At 43.6% G+C, this 14,882-nt stretch overlaps 1 protein-coding gene across 1 annotated transcript in view; it reads left to right on the top strand.

The window, feature by feature from the left end:
• The window catches only part of TAF3 (TATA-box binding protein associated factor 3), a 138,978-nt gene extending 128,242 nt beyond the window's left edge, over positions 1-10,736 (top strand). The window contains exons 6-7 of the mRNA XM_014949113.1: positions 5,620-5,726; positions 8,494-10,736. Of these exons, the coding sequence (XP_014804599.1) occupies positions 5,620-5,726; positions 8,494-8,608 (222 nt within the window). The 3' untranslated portion in view covers positions 8,609-10,736. The remainder of the gene's footprint in view (positions 1-5,619; positions 5,727-8,493) is intronic.
• Positions 10,737-14,882: the final 4,146 nt, after the last annotated feature.

Raw genomic sequence — 14,882 nt, 5'->3', positions numbered from 1 at the left:
AGCTGGCCATAGATTTTGCTGTCAGTCAGGTAAAGTACAAAACCCTCATGCGGCGTCAAGAATTTTGACTCATTTGAAATGTGTTGAGTCCACTAATCTCTTTTCTGGTTTCTTCAACATAGAGAAATTGCAAATGTTTGTGCATCTCAGAAAGTCTGTAGATAGTTCATTAGTCTACAGGTCATTAGTCTGTTTGACGTATGGGCTGAACTTGGCCTCTGTCTGGTAGCATTAAGACTTCTTCATTCCTTTTGAAAAGTCTCCCATCCCACATGGTGTAGGGACTGCACTTTCTAAAAGAACATCTGCTTTAGATGCCATATAAAATGGAAGTCCTGAGCATTCCTGGTCCTTGAAGAGCAGCAGATGCCATTAACAGTGGCAGCAGTGTAGTTATCCTCCCTCTCCTGGCTGAATTCCAGCTTGGTTGAGGACACCTTCCTTATCTATCATGGGTAGCAGTTTAAAACCCTCACCTTCAAAACACCTGAAACTTGCTTTTATTACAATTCATAGATTCATACAATTAGGTTAGAGTTGGAAGGGACCTTCAAGATCATTGAGTTCCAACCCCCCTGCCATGGGCAGAGACACCTTCCACCAGACCAGGTTGCTCAAAGCCCCATCCAGCCTGGTCTTGAACCCCTCCAGGGATGGAAGTGATTCCTTGTGCTTTAATTGCAACACAGGTGTGATTTTTATCTTTTTTTTTCTTTAATTCTTGTTTTTATGGTGATTCCTAGTGTAAATCTACCCTGCCATTTCTAATGGAAAAGGTGCTCTTCCCTGCTGGACTTAAACCAGTTGTGTCACGTTACTGGTCTCTATTTGACCAGCTGCTACATTTCAGTCTGGAGATGGTTACAGCACCAGAAGCTGTGCGTTGTCTTTAGGGTGCAGGACACTCATCCTCACCTCCTGTATCACAGCCGTACGTACAGGGTCACTCTTCCCTGTTACAGCAGCTCCCAGAAGCTTGGAAATTCATCCTAAGAGAGAAACATTTCCAAAAATACTGTACTACATCCAGTTTTCTTCAGTGAGTGTTTAAAGCAAGTAACTTGGAGATGATGTTAAAGAAAGAAAACCTGGAACTTTTCCAAGGTACTTAGAATCATAGAATTGACTAGGTTGGAGGAGACCATCTCACAGCCGTACGTACAGGGTCACTCTTCCTGTTACAGCAGTGCCCAGAAGCTTGGAAATTCATCCTAAGAGAGAAACATTTCCAAAAATACTGTACTACATCCAGTTTTCTTCAGTGAGTGTTTAAAGCAAGTAACTTGGAGATGATGTTAGTTTAAAGGAAGAAAACCTGGAACTTTTCCAAGGTACTTAGAATCATAGAATTGACTAGGTTGGAGGAGACCATTCAGATCATGGAGTCCAACCATCAACCTGACATTGACAAAACCACCACTAAGCCCTGTCCCTCAGCACCACGTCTGCCTGGCTTTGAAGTCCCTCCAGGGATGGACATTCCACCACTTCCCTGGGCAGCCTGTTCCAGTGCTTGATAACACTCATGGTGAAGAAATTTTACCTGATATCCATTCTCAACCTCCCCTGGCACAGCTTGAGGCCATTTCCTCTTGTCCTATCGCTTGTTACTTGGGAGAGGAGACTGACCCCCACCTCGCTACAACCTCCAGGTGTTCATAGAGAGTGAGAAGGGTGGCAAAACTCTTAGCACCTTATGGAGAATTCAGAGGACACGTAGGCTCTGGGTTATTTTGTGCTTACTGACCCCCACCTCGCTACAACCTCCAGGTAGTCGTAGAGAGTGAGAAGGGTGGCAAAACTCGTAGCACCTTATGGAGAATTTAGAGGACACGTAGACTCTAGGTTATTTCGTGCTTCAGCGTTATGGTTGAAACCAAGTCCCTTCCAACCCTAACCATTCTATGATTCTATGATTACAGTTGAAACCAGGGCTTTTACTCCATCAGGATCCAACTATGTCCAGAGGCAGAGACACTCCTGATGTGAGACATTTATAAGTCAAAAAGCTGGGAGAGAGTCTGGGGAAGAAGGGAATAATTAGTGACTATTAGACCCTTGCGTGAAGGGAATCCAGGACACAGAATGATGAAATGGTTTTTGCCACGTCGCACAAGGAAAGCTCTTGTAGAGATAAGATTGGAGCCGGTGTGACAGAGGTGCACAACTCCCTTCTGCAGGAGAGGACAGGAGGATGATCTTAGAGTTTAAAAATAAAAGAAAGATGTGGGATCTCCCTGTAGGATAGCATCTCGGCAAGGGTGCTCTTATCATGAACTCTCAGCGGTTTGTACTAAAATAGCATCCTCGATCACAGACTGTCCCTCCTTCCATGACCCTTGGCTCGTTAAGGAATGAGAAGTTGGGCAATATTTTTAACATCCTCATTCAGCAGCCCCAAGTTCTCGTTTAACAGGCAGGCAGAGGTTTCGATGGTTATAGACCACCCGTCTCCAGCCCCTGAAAGCCTAAGGCAGGTAATTCTGCAGCCAAACATCCCCCCTGAAAAGTTAAGTTTGGGTAAATTAGGGTGTCTGTCTAATCATAGAATCTTAGAATCGTCACGGTTGGAAGAGATCTTTAAGATCGTTGAGTCCAACCATTAACCCAGCACTGCCCAGGTTACTGCTAAACCATGTCCCTCAGCACCACGTCTGCCCAGCTTTTAAATACCTCCAGGGATGGGGACTCCACCAATTCCCTGGGCAGCCTGTTCCAGTGCTGGACAACACTTTTGGTGAAGAAATATTTCCTAATAGCCATCCTAAACCTCCCCTGGCACAATTTGAGGCCATTTCCTCTTTTCCTGTCGCTTATTACTGGGGAGTTGTAGAGAGGGAGGTCTCCCCTCAGCTTCCTTTTCTCCAGGCTGAACAACCCCAGCTCCCTCAGCCACTCATGGAATCACAGAATTGTCAGAGTTGGAAGATATCTAGAGATCATCTAGTCCAACTCCACTGCTAAAGCAGGATTGCCCAGAGCACATCACTCAGGACTGCATCACTCCTCACAAGACTTGTGCTCCAGATCCCTCATCAGCTTCGTTTCCCTTCTCTGGACACGCTCCAGCACCTCATGGGGTGACATCAAGCAGCATCATAGAATCACAGAATCACATGGGGTTGGAAGGGACCTCTGGAGATCAGCTAGTCCAATGCCCCACCTACAGCAGGTTGCACAGGAGCATGTCCAGGCGGGTTTTGAATGCCTCCAGAGAAGGAGACTCCACCACCTCCCTGGGCAGCCTCTTCCAGGGCTCTGCCACCCTCAAAGTCAAGAAGTTCCTTCTCATGTTTAGGTGGAATTTGTTATATTCCAGTTTGTGCCCATTTCCTCTTGTCCTGTCCCTGGGCACCACTGAAAAAAGACCAGCCCCATCCTCTTGACACCCACCCTTTAAGTATTTATAGGCATTGATCAGATCCCCCCTCAGCCTTCTCTTCTCCAGACTAAAAAGACCCAAGTCCCTCAGCCTCTCCTCATAGGGCAGATGCTCCAGGCCCCTCATCATCTTTGTAGCCCTCTGCTGTCCCCTCTCCAGCAGTTCCCTGTCCTTCTTGAACTGGGGAGCCCAGAAGTGGACACAGTGCTCCAGATGGGGCCTCACCTACAGCTGGCACCCAGCACCTCATGGAGGGACATCAGGCAGCATCACCTACAGCTGGCACCGCTGGTGCCTGAGCCAGGCAGCACCCTGGGTGGGTGCCTTCCAAGTGCAGGACCTTTTCAGAGGACAGACCTGCAGAGCAGATGCTTCTCTACCAACTCAACATGACTTTGCAGATGTGAGATTGGATACGTAGATAGGAATGAATTTTGCAATCAATCAACTTCAAAAATCAAGCTCCTTGTATGACGTTGCCAACTACATTTCGCTGTTGGGAAGGGGATTGTTCCCTGCTTAATATTCTTGGGGTTTGTCTTTTCTATTTTTAAATCAGAAAAAAAAAAAAGAAATTTCAGGGCTTTAAGAGGAGTCAGTGGAGAGTGAAGTGTTGGTTGCAGCTCCAGTACGTGCCTATTGATTTTTCAGGAGGTGCTAGAAGATGTACAGACCACCCTGTAGTGGTTCTTTTGGGGTTTTTTATCCCTAAGAGCGTTTGGGGTGTTTAATCTTTTATTTTTTTAATATCATCTTTGTAGGCTGTAGGGATAGCAAAAACAGTTGTTGCCTCAGCGATGTGTGAATGCAGGAAAGCAGGAAAGCTGAGAACAAAACAGTTTGTGTTCTTGAGATTGGGTGATAATATGTGAATTTCAGCAAAGGGGTGATGAAATCAGGGTACAAACCCAGACATTTTGTACTCTGTGCTGCTAACTGCCCTTCTTCGGGTGGATTTGGGGACCTTTTCCCTGTATGTTTTGACCAAGGAACCGTTAAAGAAACCACTTGAAATTTAAAAATCCAAACAATGGCTCTAGCAGGATATAAACATTAAAAAATATATATATATATTATAAAGCCCTGAATGTGCCAAATCCAGTAAGCAGCTGCCTAATACTGTAAATGATCTGCCTCCCTCGCTTCGTTTACCCTTTAGTAAATTGTGCTGTGCCATAAATGTCATAAGGGGAATGGAAAGTTACTCAGTAACGACTTTTTTTTTTATCCCCTGATGTTATCAGGTAGTTGAAGTTGAAGGCTTTGGCTAATAAGTAATAACGGGGACGTATACGTTGGGGGGCTGTATATTTTACATACACCCCAGGCTGGTGCCGTACGTGGGGGCTGCCCCTGGCTCCTTCTTGCCTTTCATGGGATAGAATTTAAAAAATTGTCCCCATAAATGGGGCAGGAGTTGTGTCCTGAAGCCCCGGCTGCCAGACCTGAAGGCCAGGGCTGAGGCTGAGGTGGTGCAACTGGCTTTACTGGTTTACGGGACAACACAGGAAAACTTTTGTCAACCAGCTGGAGTGTAGGAAAATAAATTAAAAGGTGATGCTGGGCGCACATTAAAAAATATATATATATATTATAAAGCCCTGAATGTGCCAAATCCAGTAAGCAGCTGCCTAATACTGTAAATGATCTGCCTCCCTCGCTTCGTTTACCCTTTAGTAAATCGTGCTGTGCCATAAATGTCATAAGGGGAATGGAAAGTTACTCAGTAACGACTTTTTTTTTTATCCCCTGATGTTATCAGGTAGTTGAAGTTGAAGGCTTTGGCTAATAAGTAATAACGGGGACGTATACGTTGGGGGGCTGTATATTTTACATACACCCCAGGCTGGTGCCGTACGTGGGGGCTGCCCCTGGCTCCTTCTTGCCTTTCATGGGATAGAATTTAAAAAATTGTCCCCATAAATGGGGCAGGAGTTGTGTCCTGAAGCCCCGGCTGCCAGACCTGAAGGCCAGGGCTGAGGCTGAGGTGGTGCAACTGGCTTTACTGGTTTATGGGACAACACAGGAAAACTTTTGTCAACCAGCTGGAGTGTAGGAAAATAAATTAAAACTTGATGCTGGGCGCATAGGAGGGGAGAATTCATAAAAAACAACAGTGAGCACAGAGTAGCTTTGTGGGATAAGCAAGAATGTATTTTTAAAACATAAAAAAATACCAATTTTGCTGCTCCCTTGGTCCTGCAAAGCGGGTAACTCTCTTTATTTCTCTGCACCAGATCCGAGACGAGTGGGGCAACCAGATCTGGATCTGCCCTGGCTGTAACAAGCCAGATGATGGCAGTCCAATGATAGGTTGTGACGGCTGCGACGACTGGTATCACTGGTAAGTTCCTCCTCTCCATCCTAGTTTGCCATTCCCTGGCAGATGGGGGCTATATTATCCAAAAAAACTCCTTTTTTTGTTTTTTTTTCCTTTGATTTTACGGTTCATGACGCCAGGAATATTTGAATGGTTTTTGCTGCGTCCAATTTAATAATCTGGAAGGTATTTTTATCTCTGCCTCTCTCTGGAATTTGAAAAAAAAAAGCAGATTTTAAGCTGTGAAGGAGAGTTGCTTTTTAATTAATGGGCGTCGGTGATAACCGTTGTTTTTGAAACTGCTGGGAAATATTGCTGATTCCGGTAATTTTTGGAGAGAACTCCAGGATTACGAGCGCAGCGTATCCGGATAGACATTTCAAATTAGGGAGCATTGTGTGAACGGTGATATAAATGTCAGCTCCTATAAAAGGGTTGGGAGGGAATTAATCACTTTTTTTAGGCCTTTTCTTACCCGGCTGCGTAAAATCGTGAAGATTTTTTTTGCAGATGGGTTAAAGAAGCGTTTGAAATTCTTTTAAATGTGGCCTGTGGTACCTGAAAGTCTGTTCGTATTTTTTTATTTAAGTAAAAGTTCTTATCAGAGTGATAAGAATATATTTTGAGATATATATATATAAGGATATATTTTTGATATATATATTGATATATATATCAATTGATATATATATATCATATCCTATAAAAGGGTTGGAGGGAATTAATCACTTTTTTTAGGCCTTTTCTTACCCGGCTGCGTAAAATCGTGAAGATTTTTTTTGCAGATGCGTTAAAGAAGCGTTTGAAATTCTTTTAAATGTAGCCTGTGGTACCTGAAAGTCTGTTCGTATTTTTTTATTTAAGTAAAAGTTCTTATCAGAGTGATAAGAATATATTTTGAGAGAGAGATATATATATATGGATATATTTTTGATATATATTTTTTTTTGACATATATATCAATTGATATATATATAAACAATTGATATGTATATTTGATATATATATCAATTGATGTATATATAAACAATTGATATATATTTTTTATATATATATATCAATTGATATATATATAAACAATGATATATATATATTTTTGTTTGTTTGTTTCAAAGCCAGTGGGTTTTAGGTTTCTGTTCTATCGTTATACTCGTGAAGGTAATGATAATATAATCACTATATTCCTTTGAAGGCTAGGGAAAATAAATTAAAACTTGATGCTGGGCGCATAGGAGGGGAGAATTCATAAAAAACAACAGTGAGCACAGAGTAGCTTTGTGGGATAAGCAAGAATGTATTTTTAAAACATAAAAAAATACCAATTTTGCTGCTCCCTTGGTCCTGCAAAGCGGGTAACTCTCTTTATTTCTCTGCACCAGATCCGAGACGAGTGGGGCAACCAGATCTGGATCTGCCCTGGCTGTAACAAGCCAGATGATGGCAGTCCAATGATAGGTTGTGACGGCTGCGACGACTGGTATCACTGGTAAGTTCCTCCTCTCCATCCTAGTTTGCCATTCCCTGGCAGATGGGGGCTATATTATCCAAAAAAACTCCTTTTTTTGTTTTTTTTTCCTTTGATTTTACGGTTCATGACGCCAGGAATATTTGAATGGTTTTTGCTGCGTCCAATTTAATAATCTGGAAGGTATTTTTATCTCTGCCTCTCTCTGGAATTTGAAAAAAAAAAGCAGATTTTAAGCTGTGAAGGAGAGTTGCTTTTTAATTAATGGGCGTCGGTGATAACAGTTGTTTTTGAAACTGCTGGGAAATATTGCTGATTCCGGTAATTTTTGGAGAGAACTCCAGGATTACGAGCGCAGCGTATCCGGATAGACATTTCAAATTAGGGAGCATTGTGTGAACGGTGATATAAATGTCAGCTCCTATAAAAGGGTTGGGAGGGAATTAATCACTTTTTTTAGGCCTTTTCTTACCCGGCTGCGTAAAATCGTGAAGATTTTTTTTGCAGATGGGTTAAAGAAGCGTTTGAAATTCTTTTAAATGTGGCCTGTGGTACCTGAAAGTCTGTTCGTATTTTTTTATTTAAGTAAAAGTTCTTATCAGAGTGATAAGAATATATTTTGAGAGAGAGATATATATATATGGATATATTTTTGATATATATTTTTTTTTGACATATATATCAATTGATATATATATAAACAATTGATATGTATATTTGATATATATATCAATTGATGTATATATAAACAATTGATATATATTTTTTATATATATATATCAATTGATATATATATAAACAATGATATATATATATTTTTGTTTGTTTGTTTCAAAGCCAGTGGGTTTTAGGTTTCTGTTCTATCGTTATACTCGTGAAGGTAATGATAATATAATCACTATATTCCTTTGAAGGCTAGAACTTGTCTCCCACTGAAAACTTTCATTTCTTTGGGTGAGAAACAAGAAAGTTGTGTTAACATATATATCAATTGATATATATATAAACAATTGATATGTATATTTGATATATATATCAATTGATGTATATATAAACAATTGATATATATTTTTTATATATATATATCAATTGATATATATATAAACAATGATATATATATATTTTTGTTTGTTTGTTTCAAAGCCAGTGGGTTTTAGGTTTCTGTTCCATCGTTATACTCGTGAAGGTAATGATAATATAATCACTATATTCCTTTGAAGGCTAGAACTTGTCTCCCACTGAAAACTTTCATTTCTTTGGGTGAGAAACAAGAAAGTTGTGTTAACTCCTCTGAGACCTGACGGTGTTTTCCCTTCTCCTCCCCAGGCCCTGCGTGGGGATCACGACGGCGCCCCCGGAAGAGATGCAGTGGTTCTGCTCCAAGTGCGCCAACAAAAAGAAGGATAAAAAACACAAGAAGAGGAAGCACAAGGCTCACTGAGGACCCCGTAGGGGACTCAGGTCCCGCTCACCCACCCCACCACGGCAGCGCAGCCCCCTCGGGGTTTGGGGGGGACCCAGCCACCTCGTGTCTCCCCCGTCGGGGACTCTGGAGTGAATCGGGGGTTGGGAGGGATGAGGAGAAGTTCTCCGGTGCCTTTGGCATCCCGGCCGAGCCCCAGGGGTTGGATTTTTGGTACATTCTGATGCTGTCTCTTTTTTCGCCCACCGAGGGCAATTTGCACAGAGCGTTAACGAAGACTTGGGCAGTTGATGGGACACCGCTCCCCGCGGCTCGGCAGCGGCCAAGATGAATGTTGTAAATACAGATTCCTGTCTTATTCCTCCCCGATTTGTCACAAATCCCTCTGGAACCTTTGCAGCAAGGTGCCCGGGAGGAGGAGAAAATGTAAATTGCAGTAAGTTGTAAACTGAGGAGACCCTTCTGGAACGATTTCTGTAGCCTGGGTGCAGTTCAGCCTCTACCCCCCCTCGCTGAGCCAGATAATCATAACGTGGAAATAAAAGAAGTGGCTGGTAAATATTTTTGTGATGAGAATATATGAAGCTTTTTTCCTTGATTTTTAGTACTAACATAAAATAAACACGTTCAAGCTTTTGTGATATATCTTCTATTTTTTAAAGAAAAAGGAAAGTTTCTATTGTGTCGATTTTTTTTTTTCTCCCGTGTGAATTTATTTCGGTGGACCTGTAATATATTTTATACTTTGGGTTGTGTTTTTGTTTTTGTTTTTTTTTTTTCGCTGGTTTGTTTTTTTAAGTCTTTGTCAACGTACCTTTTCATCGCTTGTACATTTCATTGGTGTGTAAAAACACTTCCCATTAAAAAGACGTTTCCCACCTGTGAATACCTGATATTTATAAATAAGTAATTTTTTTAATTTTTTTTTTTAAAATTCTTTTTTTAGGGCTTGAGGAGTTTTATTTTTTTGGGGGGGGGGGCAGAATACCAACCTAGCAGCTATTAAAAGCCCGTGGGACGCGACGCCTGGCCTTATGGCTTTAAGGGATTGGCGAGCTCTGCCCCAGCGGTGCGAGGAGGAGCACGGGGAGGCGGCCAGCGCCGTAATTAGGAACTCGATTCAGATACTTAAACATGTGGTAACTTCTTAAGAAGTGAGTAATCCTATTGCCTTCAAGGAGCCTGTTCCCACACTTGTTTAAATGCCTTCTGAATCGCCAGCTTAGGCCAAGGGGGGGCTCCACACTTTTACCGGTAGCTACAGGGTGTTAAGCTGTAGCTGAGCCTTTTTTTTTTTGCTTTTTTAGCCAGTTTTGCCAAAATCACCGAGCTCCCCTTTAGATGGAGGAGATGTGCTGAGGCCAGAAGGTGTGTTAACTCTGCTTTGCGTATCATATAGAATCATTCAGGTTGGAGGAGACCCTTGGGATCACCGAGTCCAACCATCTAAGACCCGTCAAGTGAATACAAATCGTATTCCTCGTTGAAAAATGAAGGGGAAAATTGCAGAGAAAAAAAAAAAAAAATAAAAGAAGGCAGTATTCAATATTGTAGTGCAATGCATCTCAGAGCTAAATAAAATATAAGAATGAATCCAGAAAAAAAAAATCTATACCTTTTGTTTACGAAGCCATAGGGAACATTCAGACTTCGTTGGTTAATTTGGGGATATTTCTACTTTAAACCATACAGTGAGAACCATCTGATGTTTGAGACTATGGCCCTTTCACCTGTTGCGTAGGTATTAAGCGTTATTTTTTAAATGCATCCAAATTGATATTAATGAGCCTTGAATTAGTCATGTTTTTTAAAAGTGCAGGTCTAGTTAGGGAAATGAGGCTTTGCTGATAGAACTGTTAAATTGCGAATCAGTGGAGATATGGATGAAATTGGTTTATTAAAAGTGCACTGTTACTTTCTTTGTTCAATGCCACCTCGTTTATATTCCGTCCCTGCTAATTACCAGTCGAGAAAGTTCTTGGGTTTGATTATGTTGGTGTTTTTTTTTTTTGAATTTTATTTTGAATTGTTGAATGTTGCAAACCTGATTCTTGTTTCTCTCCGCGTGTAATGTGCAGACAATACAAAAAAAAAAACCACCGTCTTTGGTCATTTCTGGTTGCAATAATAAAGAACTAGCTTTTTGTTAAGTTGTTTATCCATTTCCTCCTCCCCTCTCCCGTTAATCAGAACTTCTCACATTTAATCAACTGAATTATTCAGGGTGCTGTGGGAGGGCTGAACTTGGCCGTTGGGCTGTTTCTGTGCGTTGCTGCCGCCGGGTTGGTTTCCTACCCTGGGTTTTATGATTTTATAAATGACCTCTGTGGCAATAAAACCAAAGCATCGTTTTCAGGAGGCTTGTGTGGCCGACGGGATTAGTAACAAGAGAAGGGGCCCTTCACCTCCAGGTCACCAGTTTGAAGCCAGCCCTGGTCCCTGCAGAGCCTGCCTGCCCGTTCCCTTACGCTGGTGCCTGTCAGAAATCGGTGCTGTAAAAGAATAACCACCTTCCAAAAATAGTTCCCCGCTGACCAGCCATGTGGCATGGACCTTCTTTACCACCCAACGCCCAGCTGCTTCCCCAGATGTTTGTATTTGCTGCTGGAACTTCACTGGTTGTGTTTCTTCTCTGTGAACTTCACCGGAGTTAGAGCTGCTCCCGTGGTTTGCTGCTCGATTTTGGGTTTGGGCATTTGTGTTCCTCTGAACCATAGAATCATAGAATGCTTTGGGTTGGAAAGGACCTTAAAGATCATCTGGTTCCAACCCCCCCTGCCATGGGTTGCTCAACAGGAGGTTTCAGCAACCTCCTGTGAGATCAGATTGCTCAAAGCCCCGTCCAGCCTGGCCTTGAACACCTCCAGGGATGTTCCACAGCTTCTCTGGGCAACCTCACCTGGTGCCTCACCACCCTCAGAGTGAAAGCCATTATAGGATCCTCATAGAATCCATTTAGGATTTGGGGTTTGGACACTGCTGTCCACGGGAAGAGGGCACAACGGGTGGGTTGCGGGTTGGTTTGTATCTACCACATCATGGTAGACCATCAATGTCTCTGAATGGTTTTCCTGCCTCGGGAGGGGCAGCTTCATCCATGAGGAAAGTCAGGTATGAGCGCTGCCACTGGAAAACATCGATTTCCACTGGTAGTTGGAGTAAAAGTTTAGAAAGTACAAAATTACAGAGTTTTCAGTGAGGAGAAGACAACTCACCGTCTGCCACGGTAGTTGGAGTAAAAGTTTAGAAAGTACAACCATCAATGTCTCTGAATGGTTTTCCTGCCTTGGGAGGGCAGCTTCATCCATGAGGAAAGTCAGAAATGAGCAGTGCCACTGGAAAACATCAATTTCCACTGGTAGTTGAAGTAAAACCAATTTTAAAAGTTTAGAAAGTACAGAATTACAGAGTTTTCAGTGAGGAGAAGACAACTCACCGTCTGCCACGGTAGTTGGAGTAAAAGTTTAGAAAGTACAAAATTACAGAGTTTTCAGTGAGGAGAAGACAACTCACCGTCTGCCACGGTAGTTGGAGTAAAAGTTTAGAAAGTACAAAATTACAGAGTTTTCAGTGAGGAGAAGACAACTCACCGTCTGCCACGGTAGTTGGAGTAAAAGTTTAGAAAGTACAAAATTACAGAGTTTTCAGTGAGGAGAAGACAACTCACCGTCTGCCACGGTAGTTGGAGTAAAAGTTTAGAAAGTACAAAATTACAGAGTTTTCAGTGAGGAGAAGACAACTCACCGTCTGCCACGGTATAAAGAGAAGACACCCAATTTTCCCACCTTTCCTGGTGCACCCTACGTCGTGGATTTACGCGGCGGGGCGGGAATCGGTAGCGAATATTCGAGAAAAAGAGCGTGAAAGCTCTTCTGTGAGAAAAGCTTGTTGAGTCCTGCCTTGACTCTGGGGCCAGATGATTATCTGGAGTCAGTTGGGAGTCAGTTGGAGCTGTGTCGGTTTGCACCAGCCCAGAAGCTGCCCCCTCCCTCGTGCGGCCAGGGAGCAGCCCTGGTTATTGTGAAATGAGGAGTTGGGGTGGGTGGGGAGGGGGGGGTGTCATCCTTTTCATCCCATAAATCCTCCTTGGGGGCGGGCTGTGCTGGAGGGAACAGGTGCTCTCTGCAGAGCCCCTTAGTCATTGGGCAAAATCGCGGCTTCTTGATGAGTTTTGCACCCAGAAAAAAAAATCCCATGACGTTAATTGACTCCAGAGGGCTGTGCCCCCATCCAGCGTGACCTGAAGAGGCTGGAGACGTGGGCAGAGAAGAATCTAATGAGGTTCAACAAGGGCAAATGTAGGGTCCTGCACCTGGGGAGGAAGAACCCCAGGCACCAGTAGAGGTTAGGGGTGGATCTTCTGGAAAGCACTACCGAGGAGAACCAGTGTGACCTGAAGAGGCTGGAGAGCTGGGCAGAGAAGAACATAATGAGACTCAACAAGGGCAAATGTAGGGTCTGCACCTGGGGAGGAAGAACCCCAGGCACCAGTAGAGGTTAGGGGTGGATCTTCTGGAAAGCACTACCGAGGAGAAGGGTCCTGGTGGATGGCAGGATCTCCATGAGCCAGCAACGTGCCCTTGTGGCCAAGAGGGCCAATGGGATCCTGGGCTGCACAGGGAGAAGTGTGGTCAGTAGGTGGAAGGAGGTCATTCTCCCCCTCTGCTCTGCACTGGGGAGGCCACAACTGGAATCCTGCGTCCAGTTCTGGGCTCCCCAGTTCAAGAGAGACAGGGAACTGCTGGAGAGGGTCCAACGTAGGGCAACTAAGATGATGGAGGGATTGGAGCACCTCCCTTACGAGGAAAGGCTCAAAGAGCTGGGGTTCTTTAGCCTGGAGAAGAGAAGGCTGAGGGGAGACCTCATCTATGTTTACAAGTATCTAAAGGGTGGGTTGAAGGAGGATGGAGCTGGACTCTTTTCAGTGTTTTCCAGCGATAGGACGAGGGGCAACAGACTCAAGCTGGAACATGGGAAGTTCCACTGAAATATGAGGAAGAACTTCTTTCCGGTGAGGGTGGCAGAGCCCTGGAAGAGGCTGCCCAGGGAGGTCATGGAGTCCCCTTCTCTGGAGATCTTCAAGCCCCATCTGGATGCCATCCTGAGTGATGTGCTCTGGGCAACCCTGCTTTGGCAGGGGAGTTGGACTAGATGATCTCTAGAGGTCCCTTCCAACTCTGACAATTCCGTGATTCCATAATATCGAGAGGGTAAAAGCGCAACACTCAGAAATAGGAGAAACTATCTTGACTACTGATTTTTATTGGGAGGGCAGAGATATCAACGCAGAACATCCCTCCCCGGAGCACTGGGGATGCACTTTTTCCTGGGATAATCTTCCTCCGGGGCTCTATGTGGTGCTCAAAGCATCATTGCTCTGCTTGACAAGGTGTTTCTTTTTCTGAAGGTGTCCAGAGCTAAGTACAGTGAGGATCTTTATGCTCCGCGACTGATTTGTGATTCCAAACGTCCTGGAAGAGAAAAGGAATAAAAAAAAAAAAAAGAAAAAAAGCCCTGAATCGGAGGGTATCAGAGCCTGCTGACTTTGTCTGGGCTTTCCAGAGATAAAATATAGTGTATTACTTCGCTGTATCACCTAAACCTTCTTTGTTCTCCTTTCAATAGGACGATTAAACAAAGACCTACTAACCAAATTAAAGTATAAAATGAACGCTGAGATATGGAAACCTTGCCAGGAAGAATGTTAATGAATGAAGTTCACTAAAGGCACGCTGGCTAAGTTTTCAATACAAATAGTTTTATGGCCAATCTCTTTAGATCATAGCAGTTTTCTTTAGAAGTTTTAAGTCTCCAAAGTAGATGAGTTTCCTTCGCCGGGGAATGAATTAGATAATGCTCTGAATAAACTCCCTCTCCGCAGTCTTGTCAGTCATGCTACTTAGGAAACTCTCCCTTTCTTCTGGGGACTTTGGGCTCGGCTGTAACCTAAAAAGTAGAAAGCTGCTGCTAATCCCCGTGTGCTGTACGGCAGAGGAGGCTGTAACGGGAGATTTACGGCCAGCAAACGGCTCGTACCTGGCTGAGGGGAGCAGAAGACTCCAAATATGAGCTGTGGCAGCTGATCACGGTGGGCTTCTCCTCCAAGGAGAGGAGCCTCTTCAAGGTTTATGCCAGCTGAAGTGGGGGACAGACTTTTTAGTAGGGTCTGTAGCGATAGGACAAGGGATAATGGCTTCAAACTGAAAGAGGAGAGATTTAGACTAGGTCTAGGGAAGAATTTTTCACGATGAAGGTGGTGAAACCCTGGCCCAGGTCACCCGGAGAGGTGGTA

Source organism: Calidris pugnax, unplaced genomic scaffold, assembly GCF_001431845.1.
Source record: "Calidris pugnax isolate Ruff unplaced genomic scaffold, ASM143184v1 scaffold125, whole genome shotgun sequence".
NCBI classification, from domain to species: domain Eukaryota; kingdom Metazoa; phylum Chordata; class Aves; order Charadriiformes; family Scolopacidae; genus Calidris; species Calidris pugnax.
This window is presented reverse-complemented; position numbering and strand designations above follow the sequence as displayed.